Genomic DNA, 27,814 nt, shown 5'->3' with positions numbered 1-27,814 from the left:
TTTTCTTTTCTTTTTTTTAAGATTTATTTACTTATTTGAAAGTCAGAGTTACACAGAGAGAGAAGAGGCAGAGAGAGAAAGAGAGAGAGAGGTCTTCCATCTAATAGTTCACTCCCCAAATGGCCGCAATGGCCGGAGCTGCGCCGATCCGAAGCCAGAAGCCAGGAGCTAGGAGCCAGGAGCCAGGAGACAGGAACCAGGAACCAGGAGCCAGGAGCCAGGAGCCAGGAGTTTCTTCCGGGTCCCCCATGTGGGTGCAGGGGCCCAAGGACTTGGGCCATCTTCCACTGCTTTCCCAGGCCATAGCAGAGAGCTGGACAGGAAGTGGAGCAGTCGGGTCTCAAACCGGTGCCCATATGGGATGCTGGTGCTTCAGGCCAGGGTGTTAATCCACTGTGCCATAGCACTGGCCCCTACCTATGATTTTCTACCTGCAACTCTGGAGCCGTAGTTTTGGGACTTGTGAATTTCAGACATTTTACATACTAGAATACTCTTTTTTTTTTTTTTTTTGATAGGCAGAGTTAGAGAAAAACAGAGAGAAAGGTCTTCCTTCCGTTGGTTCACCCCCAAAATGGCCGCTATGGCTGGCACACTGTGCTGATCTGAAGCCAGGAGCCAGGTGCCTCCTCCTGGTCTCCCACGCGGGTGCAGGGCCCAAGGACCTGGGCCATCCTCCACTGCTCTCCCGGGCCACAGCAATTTATTACAACTACATGTGAAACTACAATAATCTCAAAACAAAAAGGCTAATTAAAAAATGTGTTCTATGTCCAAGGCTCAGAGAATTCAGAAAGATAAAACTCAACACAGGCAATACATAAGTGAACCCACTCATTCACAATGGTAGTCAGGGCTTAGACAGTCACAATGAGTGTATATACAGTTTTGCAAGCAATTGGATGACCATTTTTGTTTTGGAAATAAGCTAGCTAAATCAGATATCATAAGAATAACCACCTTCCTTAGACCTTACACAAAAGGGAAAACTATGACTATGTTAGCATTTTATATGCTGATTAATGTAAATGTTTAATGACATAGGAAAATAGCCTAAAGGTTCATAATTTTGTGTGTATTGATGTTTATTTTCAGTTGTTTTTAAAAAAATCTCAAATAATTTAAAAAGGCAAACCAAATCTATATATAAGGACTTGAAGGAAGGACATTGAATGTTTTATGTGTTCTTGAACTGTTTTCCACCCTACACCCTCTGTGTAAGCATAGTTTAATAACAATGTCTCATTTGTGTCACAGCAGAAAGCCTTCCCTTTTTAGCACCAGATAAACATTATAGATCATCCAGCTGCTGTGCTTTTATAATCCTACTGTAAATCTCTCATTGATTCAGAATGATTGGGAGTGGAATATTTAATAAAGTAGCCTGTGAGTTTGTAAGCTTGCATGAAACACAGCAATTACCAATTTCAAAGGATTTACACAAAGTAAAATACGGTTTAGTCACCCCCAATCTATTTTAGAATGAGAGAAGGTAACTTAAAATAGTCAATATGAAACAAGAATACAAAATACAAGTAGTTTAAATCTGGATTTTTTTTCAGGTTCTGGAATTGTTCAGATATATCATTAATGCATTTTGGTTATTATTGTGAAGATAATTTAGGCTGATTTGATATTCTGCCATTTAAAAAATATTGGTCATAGGTTCCCCTTATTAGTTGTCACTTTTCTCCTTCACATAGAATGGAGACCATGCAGTTAAATTTTCTGAGGTTTTAATGCTTTAAAATTTTTTTATTAGATGAATATATTTCTACAAATATACTTCCAGGTCCTGGTTTTTATATTTCAAATAGTTGCAGACATAGTCAGCATTAAATTTGAGCTCTTTTATGTTGAACTTATGAGGTATCTACTACATACAGATGAGTTTTCTGATAGAATACATTCCATAACTAAACATTTTAGCCCATGCATAATAACTAAATGTGTGGCCTGGACAGCTGATGTAATGCCAGCAGGGAAGAGAATGGAAACACTGTAACAGTGAGGGTTATCGGAAATGCTGTTACAGAATAATTTTACCTTCTTCAGACAAACTTGTTTTTGTTTTTGCCCACATTGTGGACAAACCTAGGCAGTTAGAATAATTTATCCTCTTAAAGGTCTGGGACTTTACTTATTTGGTAATCAGACTGCAAACCAGAGGCAGTGATCACTCAAGGGGCTCCATTATCCATTAGTTGCACCCAAGTTAGGAAGATTTTCGGGAAATAGATACTGTATAGCATTTACACTGAACAAGATAAAATTCTCCTATTTCTCTTGGAGTTCTGTGCCTAGGTGATTTTTCACATGGGTCATTGGTCTTCCCGTTTCATGATGAACATTTAAAACATGAGCCAATGGTTAAACAACCCCCTGTGTTCAGTTAGCTGCCTGCAGGTGCTCACCAAAATAATTTACTTTTTCAATGAACATTGGGCCAGAGGCCGAAAATATAGGGGTAGTAAGAAATTTGTTTGAAAAAATATATATTGCAATATTAATTTCATTCTTTTAAACTTATTTAATATTTGCTAATAGCTGTCTTAGGAAAACTTATTTTATCCTTCATAAAGTTTGTAAAAATATGGAATTAAAAGATGTTTACTTTGGTTCAGACAATTTTTGTAATCTATGCTAGTATATTAATGCAATTCCTAGGAACTTTTTGAAGTACCATCAAATATACTTCTTTCAGGAGGTCAATTCTAATATTCCTTCAGAAGCACTAATCTGCTGAGGCAGCAAATCTGCTGGTTCCATTTTTTTTCTGGTTTTGAGCAACACTTTATTTAATGAGTTTTAGCCTTAGGGTATCTTGAGAGATGGAGAGAGTATTTGATTTTGCTTTAACGTACATGTTGATAGAAAATTTTCACTTAGAAGGATGTTTACCATGTGGCATACAGTTAATATAGTAGAATTCAGGGTACTTGTGCTTTTGTTGTAATCCTCTTTTATATGAATATATTTATATATTTGGTTCTTAGTGCTGTGTTGACAGTAAAGGTGACAATTTTTAAAAAGTTTTTTAAAACTTACTTAAAAGGCAGTAACTGAGAGAGAGGGCAAGGAGTAAGAGAGCGAGAGAATCTTCCATTTGCTGTTTCACTTCCCAGATGGCTACAATGACCAGGACTGGGCCAGGCTGAAGCCAAGATCCAGGAGCCAGAAACTCCATCAGGGTTTCCCATGTGAGTCAAAGGGGCCCAAGTACTAGGACCATCATTTGCTGCTTTCCCAAGTGCATTAGCAGGCAGCTGGATTAGAAGTGGAGTAGCCAGGCTTGAATTAGCACTCAGATATGGGCTGCTAGTGTTACAGGCTTCACCACAACACTGAGTTCAAGAAGGCAATTTTATAGTGGCAGGACTGACCCATGCTTCGAGGCACAGATGGGTCAAGAACCAGGGATATGACTTTTAAGATCTTTGACTCAGCAGTTAAAACCTATCAATGACGGTATGATCATCAGCTCCCCACTTACTAGAGGTTTGGAAACAGAGCTGAGCTATTTATTCCTCAGTGACATTGTGGGGGAAAAATCAGGTAGCCTCACACCTGTTTTCCAACTCTGAGAGTATAATATACTTCTTTGAAAATCACTCATAATACTAAACCTTACCTGTATCCTTTGATTTAACCCCAAGCAGAACATGGCATCTCTAAACCTGCAAAAGTATTTAGCAGCTGTTTGTTCTGGGTCTTGAAAACATTCACCAAAATTTCTCAGGACAAAATTTTCCTATTTTCTCTGCTATGATAATGTGACTCTTAACTTTTTCAATAATGCCAGCATATTTTAAACATTTTTAAAATTTCATTTTATTTGAAAGAGATTTTCCACCTGCTGTTTCACGCCTCAAATGCCTGCCACAGCCAGGGCTGGGTAGGGCTGAAGCCAGGTGCCTGGAACTCTTCAATATCAATATGGTTGGCAGGGGCCCAAGGTCTGGGCCATCATCTGCTGCCTTCCAGGATATGCATTATCAGGAAACTGGATGGGAAGCAGAAGAGCTGGGGCTTACACTGGCCACTCTGATGTGGACTGTGGGTGTTTCAAGGAGTGACTTAACCACTGTGCCAAACGCCTGCCCCCAGTATATTTTTCTTAAATTTTTTGAAGCTTGATTCTGAGTGGCTATATATACAGTTTGATAACTCAGTAATTTTTTTTTTATTTGATAAGGAGAGAGACAGAGACTGAGAGCACTCCCATTCACTGGTTCACTCACCAAATACCTGCAATCCCCAGGACTGGGTCAGGCTGAGGCAGGGAACTCAATCCAGGTGACCCAAGTGGACGTCAGGGACCTAACTGCATGAACCATCACCTTCTGCCTCCCAAGGTGCACATTAGCAGGAAGCTAGAATTGGGAAAGGAGCTGGGACTCAAACCCCAGTCATTCTGATGTGGAATATTTCATCTTATAATATTGTCTTAACTGCTAGGCCAAATACCCACTCCTGTTCTTGGTTCTCTTACACATCCTGCAGCTCATCTCATCTGAGAGGACTTTAGCTTCTGGAGCTTACTGATTGTTACAGAATGTAGTGTGTTCTTGGCTTTGGCCTGGATTTTGTGTTGTCCAGGTGTTCTGTGGCAGTTTTGTCCTTAGGGCCTTCTCTCTGTGGAATTTCTGGGGATATGCTTGTCCTGGTCTTTTTGAATTCTGTATAGCAAGCTTGATGTTAAGTGCTAAAAATTACTTCTTGATATAGATAAAAATAAATTGCTATAAAACTTGGACATAGTTAAGTCTTCTGAATTTGGATAAGGTTTTGCATAATAATTATTTCATTTTTTACTGTTCCCAAGAAATGCTGCAGATGCAAAAGGTAGGGACAAGAATTAACGACAGGTTTCACATAATTGGAAATAGTAAATCAGGCCACAATTACATGCCCTTCAGGCAGGACACGACACACATTCCATAGACCTGTGCAAACCCTTTATTAAAGCAAAAATCAAATACAGGATGGGTAACATGGTTGTTTTTGCTACTGTAATATCAACCTATATATTAGTCATTTATTTTATCTCTTTTAAAAAGTGAACATTTTATAGTTCACAAAATCACCAGATTAACATTTCTGCCCAGATAACATTTATTTTCTTTTTCCACTTAACCAACGACATCCAGAACTACTGTAATACAGCAAACCAAACACAAATGTGGACATCTTTGATCCTAACTCAACTACAGCAGTTCTATGGTGTCTGATAGATACATTCGGGGGCTTTTATTGTCAGTTAAAAATAATCTGTCAGAATATTCTTGGAACTTTCTATGTTTATATCCTCTGGCTTCAATTATGATGCTGGTAGTGTTAGTACTAGCCCCTTTATAAATTCCATCTCTAAAAAATCTGAGTTAAAGATCATTAGCATCCTCGTATGATATTTTCTTGGATAACAGATAAACACTCAGTCCTTTGAAAAATACAATAAGCAAGGCTGTTTTATTTTTTCCACCCCTCACCCCCTCCACCCCGCACTCCACAAATTGATTGGCTTAACCTAAACTCAGTTAATCACTGAAAACTAGGAAAATTAACTTGGTTATCAACTGGAGGATTTTTAAGTGAATAGGTGAATATCAATATCTTGAAGATAACAGGTACTCAAAATATGTATGTGAATATAATGAAATTTTGTAGCTCTTTAAAGAGTACCAATAAGTTAGTTTAAAAAGCAATAAGAGAAACGGGAATTAAAGGACTACCGAAGGATATGTGAATGTGGGTAAAGGATAGCACTTTAACTGCGCTGAGAAATTTGAGGCTCTGAAATACAAGCTAAATGCTCCATTTTCAGACCAAATGAAAATCAGAAAGGAAATCCCAAGTTGACAGAACCACAGGGACTGCCACTCAAGGATTTCAGCAGTGCTACAACACCATATTTTGAATGGTATAACAAAAAGAGTCTGTTTTTTTAAAATATTTCTTCCAGGGGCTAGGATTGGTCAAGCTGATTTGTGTTGGTTGCACTGTTTCAAGTGTGCCTGTTCAAAACATGCAAATATTCTTTGTGCCTCACATTTTCTTCACATGCTAAACAGTCAAGCAGTTCTTGGATCACTGGTAAATAACACCCCAAGCATTAGATTTGAACCATGTTATCTGTCTATTGAAAAATCATTTACACAGCCATAGTTAAATTCATTCGTTCTTTTCCATTAAGTTGCTTTCTTGAGTTCTCACATTTGTTCTTCAAAAGGAAATGACACAGACTTATGCAATTAAAAATAAGACATACAATAAGAAAGAAAGGGAAGGGGATTCTAGAATCCATTGTGAGGGATATGTCAAGCCTTTGAGCCTTAATTGCAAAAAAGATATACAGATCCAAGACAAATCACTCTAGATACAGTGACACAAGAATGCTTGGGATGGATGAGACATTCAGATAGTTTTAGAGCCATTTCTACACATTATATATCACACATATCACATTTGGTTCCTAGAGATTTTAGTCAAGTATTAGTATTTCTTTTTGCCAAGTATGATGTACAAAAAGATGAGAATAGTAGATGTGCCCTAAAGATATGAAAATATAATATATAAAACAAAACCATTATAAATTACATAGATTTTCCATATAAAATTCTATTTTCCCCATTTAGAATAAATACCATCCAAGTTTACAGATCATCTAAAGGAATTAAATGTGCACACAGGTGTGAATCATTTTCAGATGTCAAGAAAATAACTGCAAGATAGGTATGTGATCAGGATGACTCAAACCAGAAATTGTTTGATTTCAAGAATGCCTACATAAGACGCTAAGGACAGGGCTCAGGATGTAGTGTTAAATCTTTAAAACTGCCCCAGTTCATCCAATGTGCATGAGAGTGCACACATATTCATGCACTCCTGTGAATTTTTATGAAGCTGAACAGCTCATTTGATCTTTGAAAAATCAGCAGGAAGTCATGAGGTCTACATTTCATATTCTAGCAGGAGGTCTCTCTTTTCGTAAAGAAGCTGTAAGATGGAGAGGAAGAATGTAGAATTTCTGGCAGGAGAAATTCCCATTATAAAGCAACCTCCCTCTATAGTGGCTACTATTATTTGAAGAGCATTTTGATGCCTTCAAAAGGGAGAAGGTTTTGAAAATCTCTGAATCGACTGCAGACTACAGAAGCAGAAACCAATCTGGAAAGAGTCTTTGGTCACACATTTCTGCTCTTGCTTCATTAAAACATCTGCCCTATTTTAGCTTATTTTCCCTAGATGGAATAGACACCTTCTCCTGTAGTTTCCATGTGAGAATCTTCACATGGGTTTAGAAGGAATGAGACCTGAACAGATGGGGGAAAATTTCACACAATATTAGAAAATGAGCTTCTTATATTGTTGTTGCTCTGAGGGTACAAAATCCATGGTAAGAATGTAACTTCCATAGCAACTGGAAAAGTTTTATATTCTAAGAGCTGGAAATAAAATATTTCTATAATCCAAATGCACAAAAGCTTAGTTCAGGGAACCCAAACAGGAGTCATCATTTCTCTTGATTGCTTACGACTAATGTGGCCACTTAAGACACTTCTAACAAGATGGCAATAGTTCACTGCTTAAAAGAGATGTCTGATCAAACTCCATGTCTTGTCTGATTGCCTTCCATACCAGTGATTTATAAATAAACCCATTTAAGCTGCTGCTTCTGTAACTGCCCTGAGTTACAGAGCTGAGTTATGTTTGCTATAAAGTTTGATCAGCAAAAGGATCCAGTCTCAGGGATTTCAGTTTTGCTCAAGTTTTGCTTATCCTGTGCAATAGAGCCTATCACAGATCACACATTTTCCTTAAAACTGTGTTTGAGCTAGAAGCAATTTTGTGGGTCGAGTGCTGCTTACATATTTTATAGATGAGGAGAACTAAACCACAGAGAGGAAGACTGCTGCCCATGGTCACTTCCCCAGGTGGTGACAGAATGAGGACTAAACATCTAGACATGCTCTCTCATGGCCAGTGTGGTCCATGGAACCTCCAACATCATAATCCTGTCACTTGACATGGTCATAACCTTGTAACTGTTTGAAGGTTACTGCCTCCCTTACCTCTAAGTGAAAATGAAATGATAACACTAATTCTCAACAGGATTAAATCTAAACTGTACAAGTGGTCCTAATGATTTGGGGGTTGGGGGAGACAATTCACAATTTGTTTAATATGCTATGATGTTTTAAAACTGATCCTCTTTCTTTAAGTAATGCAGCATAAAAAAGTTAGATGGGCCCAGTGAAGAGGCAAAAACCCATAAAGGAATTGTGGAAGAGAGCAAGGATGCTAACATGTTTGGTTCTGTTAGAGTGAGACCACTGAAATGGTGCTCAGGGTTCGTCTGTTCTGCTCGCTCTTACAGATATGGAAACCGAGTCCCAGACTTTGCAAAGCAGGCTGCTGGTCATGGGCAGTCAGGTATTATACTTTTCAATGACTAGTTTTGTCTTCTTTCCATAACATGATGTACCCTCATATGTACCTGCTTTCTTGTGTGACTGAACAATAATTGAACAATCTCTACAAGAAATTTGATACCATTATGCTAACTTTTCACTCCCTTGACCATCAACAAGTCAGCTATACATTTAAGAAAAGTAGATCTGGTTACACTAGTTCACAAATGTCAAATCAAGTGTTTGAATCAACCTATGGCATATGGTCCCTGAAAAGCCCTCCTGGAAAGCCAACCTACAGGAATTCAGCAAATGTATCTGTCTTTGTAGGTAACAGGTTTTCCAGGTAAAGAATCAGTCTTTGGAGGCTGATGTTGCTTAAGCATAAACAGAGGTGTTCGTGGGTAATAAGGGTGTATTTAACCTGCTACAATTTCCCTCCAGTTGAGCTCATCAAAAGGCTCTCAGAATTGGATAAGTAAATACATTTTTATTTGACTATTAAAGTGCTATTCTGGGGGCAAAGTTTTTCTCAGTTTCATAACAGCAGCTTCACTGGAAACAAACAAAAAAAGCAATGCATGGAAATAGGCTTGGGGAATGAAAAAAAAAAAAAAATGAGCCTAGAAAGCTAGTTTGAAACATTACAAATGACCTGTAGATATCAGCCCTGGTACTGATGACAGACACCGAAGCCTGTGAGGTAAATGTACTAGGGAAAAATAAGGACAAAACTGGGAAAGAGGACTAACACAGAGCAAGTAGTATTAAATAATAACTACTCCATTATAAAGGAACAGGGAGAGTAAGTAAAACTGAGAAGAAAGTGCAACAAACCCAAGAACGTGCATTTGCTATTGTAGCAGACCTATAATTTTTAAAAGGAAAAGCAATGCAGTATGCATTGGACAGGGCTCTTAACTCAGGATATCTTACAGTAGTGTACTCTTTGCCAAAAGGGCAACACCAATTAAGGGATTCGACAGAGAATGGCCTCTGAAATTCACATCGTGTGGACAGACACCTTCTGTCCAGCATGATCAATTCGCACCCTGATGTTGCTTGCATCCTTTCCTACTGGGGAAATTCCAGTCACATACACTGCACACAGGTGTTTCCCCTTTTAAAATGGCATCACTCCTACCTAAGGGATGAGAGTCTCCTGGTAAGGCTTAGCGGCAAGTGCGTACTACATCTGTATTACAAGGAGCAGCCCCTGATTTTCTTGATATGCATAGCTTTTCGGAATTGATATTAGACATGGCTTTCGTAAATAATGCAGGTGTTTTTGTCATGTGTCACTGCTGGCTCTGGAGTCTCCGGGTGAGGTGGTGGCAGCCCTCGACCTGATACCTCAACAGGGGTCGGCTCTTCAGACGTTAGTTCCGTGGATGTTACATCTGTAGAAGGCTCTGCAGTGTCTGGGGAATGCTCGGCCGATGGTTCTGTCTCCTCTTCATCTTTGACTTCAGATTGTGCACCCTCCTGCTCGTCCCCGTGATCCTTTTTGGACTGTGGGTGAATGGACACCTTGATGGCAATCTGCTGAGGCTGTTCGTGCAGGGATGAGGCATCTGAGTCGGCGGTGGGAGAGTCACTTCGCTTCAGAGAGTTGGGGATCGTGTAGACCTCGTCCCTGCCTGCAGCCTCCTGGCCTTCGGGAGTGTGCCTCACAAAGTTCTGCCCCTGCTCCTCCAGCCCCACCACTTCCATGATCTCCTCCATGATCGTCCTGCAGTTCATGATGAGAGGAGGCAGAGGCACACTCCTGGCGAGCTCTTCAATATAGCGGGCAAATTCCATGGTTTTGAACTGGGTGACTTTGGCAAGCTCTAGAGTTTTGGCTGAGGTGATGATGGGGATCCGCTTGGCAATCTCAAATGCCTTCTGCAGCTTCTCTGCGCCTTCTGTCCTAAAGAACTCGTTGATGGCTTTCTCAGTCTTCTTCAGGTGGCTGCTCATCATGCACAGGCGGGTGATGTTGAGGACCATGACGATGGTGAAGGCCACGAGGCAGACAACCATGTAGTAGACGCCCATGTCCCCAGAGGTAAAGATGACTCTCAGGGTCACCGTGTTGTTCACAGTGCCATAGATGTTGGAAGCCACACACGTGTATTTACCTCGGTCTGAGAAAGACACCTTGGTGATGTTCAGGAGGCCGCTGTCATGCATTTGCCATTTTCCTGTTGGAGGGGAGAGAAGAGGATTCAACCAAGAAGAGAATTCAGTGCAGTTCCCATTAAGACACACGGACACATTTCTAGAAACATCTCCTGCTACTCACAGTGACGAACTTGGCATGCTAACTATGTGCTGGTGACACGCATTTACTCATTTAATCTTCACAACTCTATGAAGTGCGTACTAATACTGGCCCCACTCTACAAGATGAGGAAACTGAGGCACAGGCAGATTAAACAATCTTCCCAAGGTCATCAGTTTGGGAACAGAACTAGAAGATGAGGGGCTGGTGCCGTGGCACAGGAGGTTAATCCTCTGCCTGCGGTGCCAGCATCTCATATGGGTGCTAGTTCTAGTCCCGGCTGCTCCTCTTCCAATCCAGCTCTCTGCTGTGGCTTGGGAAAGCAGTAGAAGATGGCCCAAGCACTTGGGTCCCTGCACCCGCATCGGAGACCGGGAAGAAGCACCTGGCTCCTAGCTTTGGATCAGCACAGCTCCGGCCGTTGTAGCCATTTGGAGAGTGAACCAAGGGACAGAAGACCTTTCTCTCTGTCTCTCCCTCTCACTGTCTGTAACTCTACCTCTCAAATAAATAAATAAAAAATCTTTAAAAAAAAAAACAAACTAGAAGATGAATTGAACTCAAATGGCTATACTTTTAATCACCAAACTCCATGTTGTATAACTCTACATCCTAGTGAAAAATGAGAGAAATAAGCAATCTGGAGAATACTGTATTCTTATTCAAGAACTCCTATCTGTAGCATCTGGTTTTCTAACCTGCTCAGTCAGCATGGCTGTACTGAATCTATGTTCACTGGGAAGTTTAATGCCTCTCAGAATACAAAGTGGTTGAGATTCAACAAAAGATCTGCAGTAAATCAATTAAATTATAATTGTTTTCCTGGGTTTCTCTTAAGATTGGAGTTATCCCTATATGACCTTAATTAATTAAGCATAAATTATGACATGAATTTTGAGGATCTGTAGTGAACTGTTTCTATGCTTAAAGTTACAAGCTAACAGTGTGAAGATTGAGAGACAGGGTATGAACTAATATCAATTTCTTTTGGCCTTGTAAAAAAAAATTACAGACCCATCAAGTTGAAAATAAGCCTGACTCAGAGGAGAGCAGATGCTGACCAGTGCAACTCCTCATCCCCCTCCCTGGAAAGGACTGCCCTGGGATTGGAGTTCTGAGTCCCGTGCAATTCTGCAGTTTGGATGAATTCTTAGCCCATCTACCTGCTGCTCAGAGGACCACTGTGAAACATGATACTGGATTTGGCCTCAGGGTCTAGGGTCCAAGCCCTTCTGAAATACCACTCTCTCCCTTGACTGTCCCATTAAACAATCAGGTTGCAAGCCAGGCCTTTGGGAATTCTAAGGAGCAGGCAGAATTTCTCCATGAAAGCACTTTAGTTCCTGAAGCCAACCAGAGAAACCTCTCCAGAGAGTTGGGACAATTTACCATGGAGTTTCCTTTCAAGTATCTATTATCACATTATATATTACTTGTTTCTTCCCTTTAGAGCAGTGACTTTTACTTCTAATTAAAAGCCTGATGTTTTCCAAAAGGAACATGCTGGTTTTTTATTCAATCTCATGAACACAGAAGTACCCAGGGGCTGGATGGACTGTGGAAGGAGGCAGCAGAGGGCCTGTTGTATGACAGTGTCCTCTCCTCCAGGAACATCCGTAAGCCAGATGGAGCAAGGAGGTGCCTCGTGGGGGCCCCCAAGTTCCTCCCTCTTGCCAGCCATGGTGAATCTGGCTGGAGGCTCTCTATAGATGCTGTCACATTGCTTTGCCTTCTGAAAAGAACATCTGTGAAGAGCAGTTCCTGGCGTCCCTGTGTAACCCTCCTCTAACAATTCAGCCAGTGTATATTCCCTAAGAGTAGCAACACTGGCTTGGAAAACCTAGTGAAGTTTCAGTTTCTTATGAATGTGCATCAACTGACAAACCTGGCACCCCGTCTGTGAAATTCTCACTCATTCAGATGGGGCATGAACAGGGTTTCCATCCTTTCATTCCCTGAACATGAATTTTGATTCTTCAGCAGCAAATTCATCCAAATATTTAATGACCTGAGGCCAAGGAAATTACTTTAGCAATTCATTCTTATAATTTGCATATTTCATAAAAGTAAACCACTGTCGACAAAGGGGAAAACTCCAGCCTATTGCGAAAAGCTTATTGTCTATGGATGGTATTGGACTACCTTCTCTTGTTGGAAAATATAGCAGAAAAAAGGGTGGGGAGGGCAAGAAGGGAAATGCTTAGGATAAACTTGTTTATTTCCTCCTCCTACCTGCACCCCTTTTGTGGAGAAATTATCTGTATCTGACAGAGTAGTTCAAATGTGGATGTAAAGGAAAAAAAGCAGGAAAGAATACGAAACTAGGAGGACAAGCATCTGGTGGTATTATAGTTTTCTCCCCACACCGAAGTAGCCATTTTACTGATGATTGATTCTGGTCATTCTAGAAAAATAAAGTGTAGAAATATATACCAGTGACAACATGCTAATACTTTTTTCTAGTGAATATTTTTAAATGTTCCTGAACTTGAACTTGATAGCTATTTTCAGTGCTTATAATTGTCTACTAACATGTACTTATCTAACCTGGAACCAAGTAATTAAATTCAGACAACTGGTAGACACTTCAAAGGTTTCTTGTCACTTTGTTAAAAAGGCATAGTTTGGAATGAAATACAATCCAATTAGGTGATATGTGTGGTTCATATTGGGGCAAAGTGTGAGATGTCTAGCAGATAAATTATTACTTAGGAGTGTCTTCTGATTTTCAGCCCATGACAGTGGGTCCTTAGAGTACCCTCTTTTATATACTTTACCCAACATTTAATCTTATCTGCTCTTAGAGTTTGAGAAGCTCAGCCATGTATGTGTAAAGTTATTGTTTTGCCTTAACTACAACCCATGACTAATATGAATAGATATATTAAGATCCTAAAACAGTTATCACTAACACCTAGGTAAATAAGATTTCCTACTTCCAATCTAGGATAGAGACACTAAAACATCTCTTGAGTTTTCAGTTCTTTACTGCACTTCTCTTGAAAAAAATATTTATTTTATGGATTAAGGTGATATTAATGCCACTTGGGATTCTGCTCAGGTGTGATTTGGTAAAATGAATATGTGACCTGGATTAAACACTCTTATTACCAGACCACAAAGCAAGTTCAAGTGTACTGAAGCCTAAACATACACACAAAACACACACATGCATTTCCAAGGACTGTAACGTCAGGAGAACTGAAGCTCTGACCTCAAAGGTTACATATGTCTCTTTCTCCTTTTTAAAGCCTGATACATTCATTTTTTCCTGAGAACTATGACCCCAAATATCTCCTCTAAGCCTCTTCTCCTTTAATTAACTGAAAAATAGGTTTCTGCATAGTTTAGTAATACCTACAGCTCTGAAAACTATGAATATGGCACAACTGTGTTTTAGAGGTCTTCCCACATCAGTTGGGTCCAGGCTCAAGAAGAATCTCCGTGTAGCCAGCCAGGAACATCTTGAGAGCAGTCTCTGTGCTGCACATTACCCTTCAGCTTGGTCTACCGACACCTTGCCCTGCAACTCATTCTGGAAAGGGTCCTGACATTCACTGCCAGAAGTTAAAAAAATAAAAATCCCCTCAGTGACCATCACAAGAAATCTCCCATGCTACATGAAGCAGGTACACATGACATTGTTCACATGTGTATTTTAAACCAAATGGAAAAGCCGAACTAATGCACTGAATTCTCATGAAGCTGTTTCACTTCAGCACAAATGAAAACTTAAAATGTCAGCAACTGATGCCAAGTCAGTCAGTTCTCCATGCAATGGTTCTGGAGGAAGTAAAAGAGCGCAGATGTTTTAACATTCCATTCTGAAAATAATACAAAAAGTCACGCATAAAGTGTTTCCTTAACACTCTTCACACTGGTTCCCTTGCTCCTTTTCTGTGTTTTGCTCAGCTTGTGTTCCCCCTCCCCCCGGAAATCCATCTCTCCATCCTCTCTTCTCACTGCTGTCCTATCAGGTGGTATATACACGTGAGGTATAACACGCGCAGGAGAAGGGCTGCCGCAGGTCTCCTGGAGACAGGAGTGCCCAGAAACCTGCCGCTGTCTTCCCCAAGAAGCTCCAGACACAAGAATCCTAAGTGAAAATCTTCATGTGAGGCCGAGGACGGTAGCGATAAAACAGCTGTTGTTTCTTAGCTGTACTGCAGCGCATGGGCTGTGCTACACAACAAAGCTGACATTTTTAGAAGGGCAGGGACCTTTTTGATCTTGTTCACTCATTCAGTGAACAAATACCCTTGAACAAACTGTCTTTGCACCAGATGCCATGCTAGACGATGAGAATACAAAGATGAGTACGACAGGAAGCTGACTGCAAAAAACATCCAGTCCCGACAGAGGGACAGACTGTCAGACAGCTACAGTGTCCTGTGGCAAGTGTGACGGCACGTGGTGCGGGTGGGGAGACAGCAAGGAAGGGTTTCCTAGAGAAGCAGGGTACAAAACCAGGTCAGTTTGTCTGTTATGGAAGGGCCTCAACATTCACAAAAGCTTCCTGTACATCCCATGGGAGGCCGAGAGGCCCCTCACTCAGAACCTCATTTTGCATGACAGACAGACTTGCCTTACTTCACTTCTTACGCCACAGGACCTCTCCCTGTGCTTCCCCTCCGCCTGGAAGGCCTTCCTTCCTCCCCACTCAGCACTTCCTTAGCCCACTTCAGACACCAGCCTTCCATCCCACTCATGGACCCCTGATTAAATCAGCAGAACTGAGCATAGGGGTTTTAAAAATGAGGGAGACAGCATTTCACATCAGTGGTGGGGAAAGACTCCTGGGATAATTGATTAGATACCTGATGGAGAATAAAGGTAATATCCTACTTTATAATACATAGACATAAATTCCAAGTACTCTGAAGATCTAAATGTAAAATTAAAGTATAAAATTTAGAGGATACAAAAATATTTTTATAATCTTGAAAGAAGAAAGCCTTTTAAAAACATTTCAAGAATCTCAAAGGCTGTGAAGGAGAGGTAGTTGTTCGGTGTAGCAGTTAAGACACCTCTGGGGACATTTGCATCCCATATTAGAGTGCCCGGGTTCATGTCCCAGCTCTGATTCTTATTCCAGCTTTCTGCTAATGCGGACCCTGGGAGGCAGCAAGTGATGGCGCAGTACTTGGGCTCTGCCACTCACATGGGAGACTGAACTGAGTTCTGGGAGTGAGCCAGTAGATGGGAGATCTCTTTGTCTCTTGGTTCTTTAAATAAAATGAAAATAAAAATATTTGAAGGATCAGGGTTCCCCCAAGAAATCCTATACATCAAGCAAGTCAAGACAAGCAACGCAAAAGAAAAAATGGATAAAAGAGAGGCTGGTATTGTGGTATAGAGGGTTAAGCTGCTGCCTGCAATGATGGCATCCCATATGGGCATCCATTTGAGTTCCACTCTGCTCCACTTCTGATCAAGCTCCCTGCTAATGTGCCTGGGAAAGCAGCGGAAGATGGCCCCAATGCTTGGGCCCCTTCACTCATGTGGGAGACCTGGAAGAAGCTCCTGGCTTTGGCTCAGCCCCACTCCAGCCATTGCGGCCATTTGAGCAATGAACATTTGAGCAGATGGAAGATCTCTTTCTCTCTATAACTCTGATTTCCAAATAAATAAATAAATAAATATTTTTTAAAAATGGAAAAAGGATGTGACTAGGTGATTCACAGAAATGAATGAAAAACATAAAAGAAATCAGGATTAAATTACAATTTGATGTAAGGAGATTAAATAAATTTTTAAGGATATAGCCTTTTCACCTTTCAGATTGGCAAAATACATGGAGGGGAGGATGGAGTACTGAGTATATGTTATATTGCTGAGAAGATGGGGAAAAGGAAACTCCCCCACATTCCACTTGGGAGTGGGGTTGAGACCAACTTAAATAAAAATATTCAGGTGGCAGAGTCCCAACAAATGTTGATTCAGACACCAATGAAGTACAACATTCACTTGAATGAGTATCACACTGAATTGGGACTTTAGAAATAAGCATAAAATTGTGTGCGTGTGTGTGTATGAATGTAGTGCATATTTTCTACTACTTGAAATATAGGCCACTAAAGAGAAAGGATCCATGCCTTTTTACAAGACAAAATTGAAAACAAATTTAGCACTGTAGGGTGCACCTGTTAGGAGGCCTTTGCAGTAGAGATGGGTCCCTGAAGCTATTGCAAAGAATCAGTTTATCAACACCACAAGCCGCAAGGGCTCCTGTGCTGCCCCTCACCCTCCAAGCCTCCCAAGAAGAGATTATAAGGGCAGCTTTAACAAGTTATTTCCTACATCATGTGGAGCAAAGGTGGCCTGGGATAACACAGGCTCAGCTCAGCTTTCAGCTCAGGAAGGTAGAGGTGGACAGAATTTGTTGTTCAGAACCTGCAGTTCTGTTTAAAGGTAATCATATCTGAAGGGAACCCACTGTCTTTTTATATCCCAGAAAAGGAAACATCTCATCCTCTGGCTAGTAATCTTCATTTTAAAAAAATGCCAAGCAAGTAATTCCATGCAGGCTACCAACAGTCATGTCTGAGTAGCTAGGTCTTCTAAAACAAGAGCCCCCTATATGCAGATCCTACAAGGAACTTCCATTTTGGGAATCCCAGTGTCATCCTTATCTGAGACAGATCTGCAGGGGTTTTTTCACCAATAAGACTAAAGTTTTCTGGGTTCATATCCCACTGGTGCACCAAACTCACTAAAGAAACAAACAAATGGTGGTTACCAGGGTAGCCCATGATACAGCTCAGTGGTGAACCTAAGTACCATAAATCAAACCCCTTTTATGGGAAAATGCATCGTGTGTTCAAATACCTGACTCAGGAATGATCTTCAGTTGGCCATAGAACAGAGCTTCTCAGATTTGGCACTACAGACATTTGGGATGGACAGTTCTTTGTGATAGGACCTGTTTTGTGCACTATAGGCTATTTAGCTATTTAGCATCCTCTACTCACTAGATGCCAACAGCATAACTCCCTCCTCTCCCACCCACACTCCCTCCCCCTGTCCTGTTATCACAACTGAAGATCTCTTCCCCATGCCCTGTTATCACAATGGAAAAGGTCTCCAGACTTTGCCACATGTTCTCTAGGAAGAAAATGGCTCCCACTTGAGACTCACTGGGTTAGGCAAATGTGCAATTCATCCTGTGCATAATGTATTTTGTGATTTCTGCATACATTGCTTTTTCAGAGGTAGAATCATATTGGGCATCAAAGATCCCTTTGTACACAAAAGTGATACGTTGAGAAAGGTAGACCTTTGATGGAGGGCAGAATTCCAAACTGCAATCATAGCAGTCATATGAGTATTTTGAAATTTCAAACAACATTTAAGGGATATAAGCTTTTCTGTATTTACTGAATTTTTTAAAGGTTGAGAAACTGAAATAGAGAATTACAAATCACTCTGAAACCATTTCCTTCTGTTCAATAACACACTGCCTAAAGGAACAGGGATTTAAGCATTTGGAGTCTATTGCTGAGAGCATATAGGACAATATTAACAACAATAATAGCAGTTGCCATTTATTTGAGACTTTGGTGGATTCCAGGTCCTCTGGTAAATATTTAATACATAATAGTTTATTCAAGATGCACAACTCTACTTAGTAGAAAAAAAGGATTTTCTCTGTTTTACAGAGAGAAATACACTGGATAATTGGTACCTGAAATAATTGGGACTTTTTCATAATACATCCTGGCAACTCTACATTTCTACTCAATGAAACCTGAAAATAGCACATTTCTTGGTAATTTATGGTTATTTGTGTTATTCGAATTCTGAGTTATTTCTGTAATATGGTTAGTAGACCACCCTAAGCAGGTGCTTTGGTGAACTTCCAAAAGAAATCCCCCAGATACAGATGACACATTAGCTTCTTCTGGTCCTGAGGAATTGAAGTGACAAGCATTAGGAAAGCCAAGGAAACCAGCTGTGGTTCCTGCCAAGGACAGGAAAGCACCCTATTCATTCTAGGATTGGCGGGGCTGGCATGAATCATAGTTATCTCACTTTTTCAGCAGAGACAAAAAATGAAATTGTTCCTTTTCTAGATAATCACAAAGCAGATGACAGACTACAGCCAGAACAGCTCATGATGATTCTGAATACATCTGTGTATATGAAATGCCATGTACACACACGTCTAAACACATACACACACATACACACACATTATAGCACAGAACCCAACGCTCTTTGTCTTTGCTGTTGGGGCCACAGTGCCTCTTCCATCCAAGAATTCTTCCTACATTCTCAGGATGCTCTTCAACATTTTTCACCTACCAAGACCTAACCAATTTGCATAGGCTCTCTGGGCATGGCAGGACACTAAAGATCAGCTGGTCACACTCTGGTGTCGTAACATCCTCTCCAATCACCTTGTTTTTCTTCTGTAACCATGAGGATTAATCATCTCTTTGCCATGCTTATTATGGAAATTAGAAATTAGTTGCCTGGTACAGGTGCTTAGTAAATGGCAGTAGTTGTTAATGATCTTAATTTTGTTATTTGATTTTAATAATGGTCCTGGTGTACCTAGGTAAAATTCTTGGATATTAGCACCATTTTTCAACTACATTCAGTCACTTCCCTTTAGTTATAAATGAAACACTGCTTCATTTAAACTTCTAGCTTATCAGCCTGAAAATGAAATCGATGTCCATGTTGTGAGCATTTTCCCCATTAGAAATGAAAAGTTAAGAACTCTGGGTTTTCTAAAAAGCCACTGCAGCAGAAAAAATTCTAATCTTTTATGATGATGAATCTCTCATTTCTGCTATTTTCTATGTAGGGCCTGGTTGTTAGGTATAATGCTTTGTATATTATCCCATGTTATTTGCTCCCTGAAATTACTATTATTATGCATTGTAATTACAGAGGCTGAGCTGGAACATCAAGTACTAGTATCATGAGTTCTTTTTAAAAATCTAAAATGCATCTTCCTTATGAGATTTAAAATAGCTGATTTATCAGCGAGGCTACTGGCTGCAAATAAAATGAGAGTGCTACATTCTGATGAGCCATTTTCTGTGCTTTCCTCACACTCACTAGGGTTTACTGATAGGCTACTGCTATAGACCACCTAAGCACCCAAAACAAAACTGATCCAAATGTGACTCCCATCTATCAACTCCCTCAATACACAGATAAAGAAGGTACAGAGTCCACTCGCCTAGACTGAGTCAGTAGTTACAAGGGTCTTTTCAATTAAGACATCACCTATATCTCTGAAGGTACCACTTTGGGACAATACTCAAAATGCTGGTACTGAGATTCAAGCCTCAACACTATGCTGTACAAATGGCTTTCTTCTCCCTAGGAATCAAAGGTTCAGTGCGCCAGCCCCAACTCTAATATCCAGGGGTAACCTGCATTTCAGAATCCTTGTGAAAGCGAGGTTCAGGTCTGGCATCATTCTCCTCAATTCAGCCACCCTGATCCCCTAGCAGTTGGCCCAGCCCTGTAGAAAGAATGATAAGGTACTGGGGCCCGAGTGTGTATATGTTACCATGGTTACTAGTCCCTTCACAAGAGTGATGTCTTTTCCTTTTGACTTGAAGTTGTGGAAGAAGGGGCTGCAGGAATGGAAACCTGCCCATGGGCTAGGGGTGGTGATCCCTCATCTTTCCACAGTCAGCATGAAGGTTCTAGTCACTGCCACTTAGTAACAGCAGAAACTTGGGCCAATGTCAGTAAAAAAGGTATTTGGGCCATAATGTTTCTATGATGCCTTCTAATTTAAAATTCCTATGGTTTTACAACTTTACTTGGTGGGAAAGGAGTTTCACCCTCCCAGGTTACACATGCAGATGATTGATAATGGATAATATTTCGAATTATGGGAAGAAGCTTTATTCTGCTGTGCAACCTTGAATGGCTGATCAAAAGGAACCTACGTGATAGCACCACAGTCAACGGCACATTAAAAGTAAGCTGGACTTCCAGCAGGCTGACCACTAGGAATACAGCTGTGAACCAGAAAGATGTAATTGCAATAAAATTTCACTCACTCAGTTCCAGAGGAAGTTATAAGGCATTAGCCTCTATTCTTTTTCAAAGCAATTAAGATAAAATGAAGGAAAGAGATTAAAAATGTAGGTTTTCCTGGAGCAGAAAGTCCTCTGGGGTCTGTTCATTGGTTAAAGGGTTATAGAACGGGGAGTGCAACATGAATGAAAGAAATTAATAAGCTGCTACCTCAGAACAATAGTCTCTTTACTCCCCCACAGCCAGTCCCCACTTTATCACCATGTACATGCTGAGAAAGTAGATTAACTCCTTCAGGTCAATCAGATCAGCCTCGGGTTTTCAGACAATTACTTCTCACATCTAAAATAAAAAGTCTACTGATTCCCAGTGACCCAATCCTGTCTCCGGCTGGAGTCATCCCTGAAGTAAATGCACTGCTTATAAAGGTGATTCACACTGTTTGGTCAGAAACTCATTCATTAAAAACCGAGCATTCTCCTACTGCCATGTGTCATCTCTGACTATTGCATCCACTCTCCCTCTTAGCCTTAGTCTAGAGACTGCAGCCAGGTCTCCAGGAGCACAGAATGACCCCAGGAGTTTAAAGCTGGGGTGGACTTCTTTTAACAAGTGTGGTCTTTAAATTCACAGTCAATGAATTCAACTGACATTTTCCAACAACTGCTATATTGTTTATTTGAGCCATCTCCATGGAAGAAAACAAAACTGCCTCGTAAATGGAACATATACTTAAGGAAAATCCATTTTACATATGTCTCTATAAAGATCTGAATGCATTACATTGTAAATTTCCAAGAGGCCTTTTAAAAGAATTCAACATTTGCCCTTTGTCTTCTGATTCAATGAGTGGGAAAAAAAAAAAAAAACAAAAAACGAATTAATACTTTGAGCCTTGAAAGTTTAGTCTGTCTTCTGCCTTTGTAAAACAGAGACAAAATGAGATCATTAGATGACCTGCATAAGAACAACTAACATGGTAGGTGCTGACTCTCAAGCCTGTGTTTCCATTTTATGACATTCGACGTTAAGGCCTACCTCCTCCTCTTTCCTTCTCATCTTCTTCTTCTTTCAGCAGCTTGCCCATGGAATTATACCACTTGAATTGCGGGTCAGGGACGCCATAAACGCTACAGTTAATCAAGGCACTGTTCCCTTCCTTGACTATGATATGGTCAGTTCTGGCCATGATTACGGGCACAGAGCCCAAGACCATGTCAGTGCCATTTAAAGTGCTGTTTGTCACACTCCTAGCAGTGGCTAGAGTGGATACTAAGATTAAAAAGGGCACAGAAGGTAGAAAGCACACTTTCAGATGGCTCTTCAATCGACCCATCTTCTTAGCTTGCTCTGTAAGGCAATAGAGAGATGATTTGCCAATGGAATCTTCTACTAGACAACACACTGTTCAGAGCAGGCCATGGGACGAACCTGTCCTGGATCCACAGAGCTGGTACTTGATTAAGAATCTGTTAAGAAAGAAAAGCCATACATACATAAATATTAGCATTCATACTTTTAAAAATACTACTCATATTTACAAAGTTAGCAATCCAGGTAAAATATAGACCTATATAATTTTAAAACACACATTCAGAAGATGTTCCAAAAGTTAAATTATGTTTTTCACAGAAGTCTTAACAATGTAATTTTGTTATTTTTGCCATTAGAACATAGGACTCTTAGTGGGAACAAATACATTTCTTAGCCTGAATTTATTTCATATCACATTACTTCACTGAGTTAAAAAATCATTTCAGGCTTCTTTCCTTTAGTATCACAAGGACTCTTTCCACCCCCTCACCTGTTTTCACTGGAAATGACCTGACTGTTCACCTCATGTGTTCCTTAACCACTTTTATTCCAGTAAGTATGACCTCCCATTTATTCCAGGGGTCAGAGCTTGGGCTCTGCCAGCGTTTGGAAGGATTTCATCAGAGTCATGCTGGCATTCTTGTAACTCCACTAAGGCTTCTGGGATACTCCTTCCCCCTTATGCCAGTGCCTGTGCTCCTTTGAGCTCCATCCCATCTTGCTGTCTGCACTCTGTGTTACTGGCATCTACTGATTCTTGATCACTCACTGAATTCCCTGGGTTCAGTCTTCATCTAACTCCCAGAGGCTGGAGAAAAAAGATCAGTAGGTAGGGGGTAGCATATAAGTGGCTGTTACTTCCATGTTCAAAGGTCTAACCTTCCTCTATTCTTCTACCCTCCATTTTACCCACTAATCCTTGGCTACAACAAGGGCCTTTCACTTCTCCAAATTCTAAATTCTAAAGTTCCAAGCAATTGCGCAGTTCTAAGCAAACCATCTTTTAACTTCTACTAACCATTCTTCCAGATTTCTTACTCCCCTCACTGGGATTTTTAGCTCTTCTACATCTTTCAATCTGTCTATATCCCCCACTACTGCTGACCTGCAAAATTTATTTCTAAGTTGAGACCCAGACATGCAAACTTCAAACCCCAATAACTTCATCCCTTATCTATGCCACAATTACTTTGCCAATATAAAACCTGATCATGCCAACCCTTTGTCATCCTGGCCCCTATACCCAGGATACAGCAGCACTACTTTGGAAATGATAACAATTGTGCAGTTCTTGCCAAAATAAACAAACAATCTCCAATCCTTGCCAGGCCATCAGTGACATCTGACAGTCTGTTTTATCAGGGCTTAGAACGTTCAGTATCCTCTTCCCACAATACTTATAGACATCTTCAGCTTTATTTTTTTTTTAAAGATTTATTTTATTTATTTGAAAGACAGAGTTACAGAGAAGTAGAGGGGGGAGGGGGAGCAGGGGAGGAAGAGAGAGAGAGAGAGAGAGAGTCAGTCTTCCATCCACTGATTCACTCTCCAAATGGCCACAATGGCCAGAGCTAAGCCAATCCAAAGCCAGGAGCCAGGAGCTTTTTCTGAGTCTCCCACATGAGTGCAGGGGTCCAGGGACTTGGACCATCCTCTGCTGCTTTCCCAGGCACAATAGCATGGAGTTGAATCAGAAGTGGAGCAGCCAGCACTTTGAACTGGCACCCATATGGGATGTTGGCACTGCAGGTCGGGGCTTTAACCCACTGTGCCACAGCAACAGCCCCCATCTTCAGCTTTCAAGCCAACCATTTTGGCCCTGTGGTATCCTACCTTCTCAAACACAAAACAAAAGCCAATGTTCATCTGCTAAGGCTTGTAAGCATGAATTCCTTCTATACATCTTCCTACCTTGAGAAAAGCAACCTACATTTTTTCCTCAATTCCTCAAACAGCTACATTTTGAATTTGATTTGCTCCTTCCTGGAACAGCTCTTGCTCAAGGAACCAGTTCTCCTAGTTGCCAAATTTTTAGTCTTTTACCAAATCTCTATAATGGCTACTATTGGCATTCTTTCTCAAAATTCTCCACAGCTTCCCAACTTGGTTCCTCCTAATTGTTTTCATTATTCCTTAGTAACTCCTCTTTTGCTTTCTACTCCTTAAAAGTTAGTTAACTGCTGGGGAGTCAATATTGGCCCTCTTGTCTTCTAACACACAGCTCTACTGCCATGGCTTTATTGCCACCATACCTAATAACTCCCAAACCCATGTCCTCAGTCCTGACTCTTTCCTGAAATGTCCATTGGACATTTTTACCTGGATTTTTTACAGGTAACTCAAATTTTACATTTTATTTATTTATTTGAGAGGCAGAAAGACAGAAGTAGATAGATAGAGTTCATACCCCCTGGTTCATTCCCCAGATGCTTGCAATGGCCAGAGCTGGGACAGGCCATTGCTAGCAGTTGGGAACTTATCCAGGTCTCCTACATGGGTGGTAGAAACCCAGTGAGTTGAGCCATCACTACTGCCTCCCAGAGTCTGCACTGGCAGAAAACTGAAGTCTGGAGCAGAGCTGGGAATTGAACACGGGTACTTCAGTATGGCATGCAGGGATCTTACCTGCTTATTTCCGGTAACTCAAATTTAACATTCCCAAACCTGACTCATTTTCTTATCTGTTAACACGCAGCATTTCTCAGAGCATTTAGTTCAGTTCAGAGCAGCACCTTTCTCAATCCAACTATTGCCCTCATGCCCTCAAAACACCAAGAATTACATGTTGTTGACTACAAACAACTCCACTCTTAAACACTGCTTGGCGCTACTCCATCCTGCTGTCTTCTCTCAATGAGTCTCAGTTTGGATCTCCTTATTTTCTTACTAGAAATCATGTGGTAGATTCCACACGATTGCCTGCCTTCAGTCTTACTCCAGTTCCAGACACCACTGGTAGAGCTTTCCATTCTACAACTCAAATTATGCAGTGCCATTCCTTTACTTAGCAACCTTCAATGTCTCTACTGCCTATGTTATAAGATATGAATTCCTTACCTTTTTATTCTTTCAAAATATCTAGTGAATATCTCTTATTGGATAGACATTATTCTGAATCCTAGAGATACAGAATCTTTAATGTTATGTGGAATTTATGTTCTCAAAGGCACGAGCACACAGTAAATAACTACATGTATAAATACGAATTTCAGTAGTGATGATGCTATAGGGGATGGCGTTGTGGTGTGGTGGTTAAAGCCACTGCCTGTGACCCCAACATCCCATATGGATATTGGCTCAAGTACTGTCTGCTCCACTCCCATCCCAGCTCCCTGATAATGGCCTGGGAAAAACAGAAGATAAGGCCCAAGTGTTTGGGCCCCCACCACACATGTGTGAGACCCGGATAGAGTTCTTGGCTCAGTCCTGACCACTGCAGTCACTTGGAGAATGAACCAGCAGATGAAAGACCTCTCTCTCTCTCTCTCTCTAACTCTTTCAGATAAATAAATCTTTTAAAAATACATACTGAAAATACACACCATAATGTGCTCATTACTGAGTTAGGCAGTCAGGGAGGACTTCGGTCCTCCTTCAGTGTTCATGGCCCTGAGCTATATGACAGCTGAAAGAAGAGTACTCTAGGAAAACAAAAGCAAACCAGCCCATGAATGCCCACCAGGGCAAGAAAGCAAGGGTAGAGGAATTATAGGATGGGTCAGAGATGCAAGCCCAAGTCACCTAGACTAGAGTAAGAAGTTTGTATCTTAATCTAATGTTCATTTGACATTTTTTTTAAACATTTATTTTTATTTGAAAGATTACACAGAGAGAGAGAGAGGTCTTCCATCCACTAGTTCACCTCCCAGTTGGCCACAATGGCTGGAGCTGCGCTGATCTGAAGCCAGGAGCCAGGAGCTTCTTCTGGGTCTCTCACGTGGGTGCAGGGGCCCAAGAACTTGGGCCATCTTCTACTGCTTTCCCAGGCCACAGCAGAGAGCTGTATCAAAAGTGGAGCAGCCGGGACTTGGCACCCATATGGGATGCCGGCACTGCAGGCGGCGGCTTTACCCACTACACCACAGCGCCAGCCCCCATTTGACATTTTTAAGCAAGGGAGTGACAGGATATAATTTCCTTTTAAAAACTGACTTTCTGTGGTATAATTTACACACAATAAAATGTGCCCATTGTAGGTACACATGTTTGTGAGTTTTGACAAGTCTATACACCTGTGGAACTACCACAATAAACAAGATACAGAAGATATCCATTGCTACCAAGAGTTTCCTTGTACTCCTTCCCAGTTTCAGTTTTCACACTGACCTATTCCAGTTATTTTTGTGTATACAAAAGGGTGAAGGTCCAATCCTCATATATATGTCCAGGGGATTCAGCACCCTCTGTAAGAAAAACCATCTTTTCTCCAATGGATGACTTTCTTGAAAACAATCGCATGTGTGTGGGGCTATGTCTAAACTGTTTTATTCTGTTCCACTGACCTATTATGCCTGTCCTTACACCAATACCACAGTGACCACACTGTCTGCCTCATTTATCTTTGTATCTGCAGTGTCTGAAGTTGCCCCTGACATGTTAGATGCTCAATGAATTTGTCTGCTGGATGAATGAAGAACTTCTCCAAAGGCAGAAATTAGTATTCCAATTCTGTATACAATAAAACTGAAGAGGTACCTGGTGGTGATTAATTAGCCTCAGGGCATATATTTCTTCAGCACGGGGGTGTTGTAGATTTCCACATGCCCCTTAGGGCTGGAGGGCCTTCCTGCCCTGGAGAGGCCAGCACACTGCTCTGCCAGCCAAACCCCTGTGGCTAGGAGCAGTGCAGGCTGCAGCACGTGACTGACGCCCTCCTGTGACTTTGCAACTGCCTTTCTTTACTTGAATACCCTTGTGGTTCCTTTTATCAGGGTGGTTGTAAAACTCCTACGTTCAATAAAAAATAGTTAAGAGCATGGGCTTGGGTTTTAGACAGACTGGGCCAAGACCCCAGTTCTAACCCCTTAAGTTGGCTGTTTTGGCTAAATACTCACTAAGCACAGTACAAGTATAAGGGTTCACAATCACGTGTACACCAAGCTTTTACCTATTGCTGGTCTTGGTGATCAAGAATTAGCATAACGGATAAAATACCCTTGTTTCAAACTGGGCTTCTTGAGTATATTTTAAGTTATGCATTTTAAGAGACATATTTGGGGGCCAGCAATTGTGGTGCACTGGGTTAAACTGCTGCCTGCCAACACCATATGAGACTGGTTTGAGTGCTGACAATCCAGCACTCTGCTATTATGCATGCGAAGGTAGCAGATGTGGATCCAAGTGCTTAGCCCCCTGCCACCCACATGAGGTACTCAGATGGAGTTCTTGGCTCCTGGCTTCAGCCTGACCCAGCCCTGTCCACTGTGGCCATTTGAAGAATAAACCAGTATCTCTTTTTCTTTCTCTCTCTCTTTTTTTTAGCTCTGCCTTTCAAATAAATAAATCTTAAAAAAACAGAAATCCTTGGCTGTGGTTTCATTTAATACATTACGGACTGCCATGCCATCACCAGAAGTCATTACAAGTGACTCTCAGCACAGGGATCCTTTGTAGGAACCCCGGTCCAAGAAGGCACAAGCTGCCCATCTAGGCATTTGCTGCAGTGAGTATCTGAGAGTAGGAGCTGGAGTCATACATCTTAGACTCCCTGATGCCCACGTCAGAGCAGACGCCCTACTAAATATCTTGGGAGAGTCAGAGTAAAGATAGTAGGAGAGGCCGGTGCTGTGGCATAACAGGTAAAGCCACCACCTGC

The 27,814-nt window shown here is 41.1% G+C and overlaps 1 protein-coding gene across 1 annotated transcript in view; it reads right to left on the bottom strand.

Moving 5' to 3' along the window:
• Positions 1–4,951: 4,951 nt before the first annotated feature.
• The window catches only part of MFAP3L (microfibril associated protein 3 like), a 40,757-nt gene continuing 17,894 nt past the window's right edge, over positions 4,952–27,814 (bottom strand). Inside the window, exons 2-4 of the mRNA XM_062213467.1 lie at positions 22,117–22,154; positions 21,724–22,035; positions 4,952–10,597 (exon numbers count right to left, since the gene is read on the bottom strand). Of these exons, the coding sequence (XP_062069451.1) occupies positions 9,666–10,597; positions 21,724–22,035; positions 22,117–22,154 (1,282 nt within the window). The 3' untranslated portion in view covers positions 4,952–9,665. The remainder of the gene's footprint in view (positions 10,598–21,723; positions 22,036–22,116; positions 22,155–27,814) is intronic.

This window comes from Lepus europaeus, chromosome 16 (assembly GCF_033115175.1).
Source record: "Lepus europaeus isolate LE1 chromosome 16, mLepTim1.pri, whole genome shotgun sequence".
In the NCBI taxonomy this organism is placed as follows: Eukaryota; Metazoa; Chordata; class Mammalia; order Lagomorpha; family Leporidae; genus Lepus; species Lepus europaeus.
This window is presented reverse-complemented; position numbering and strand designations above follow the sequence as displayed.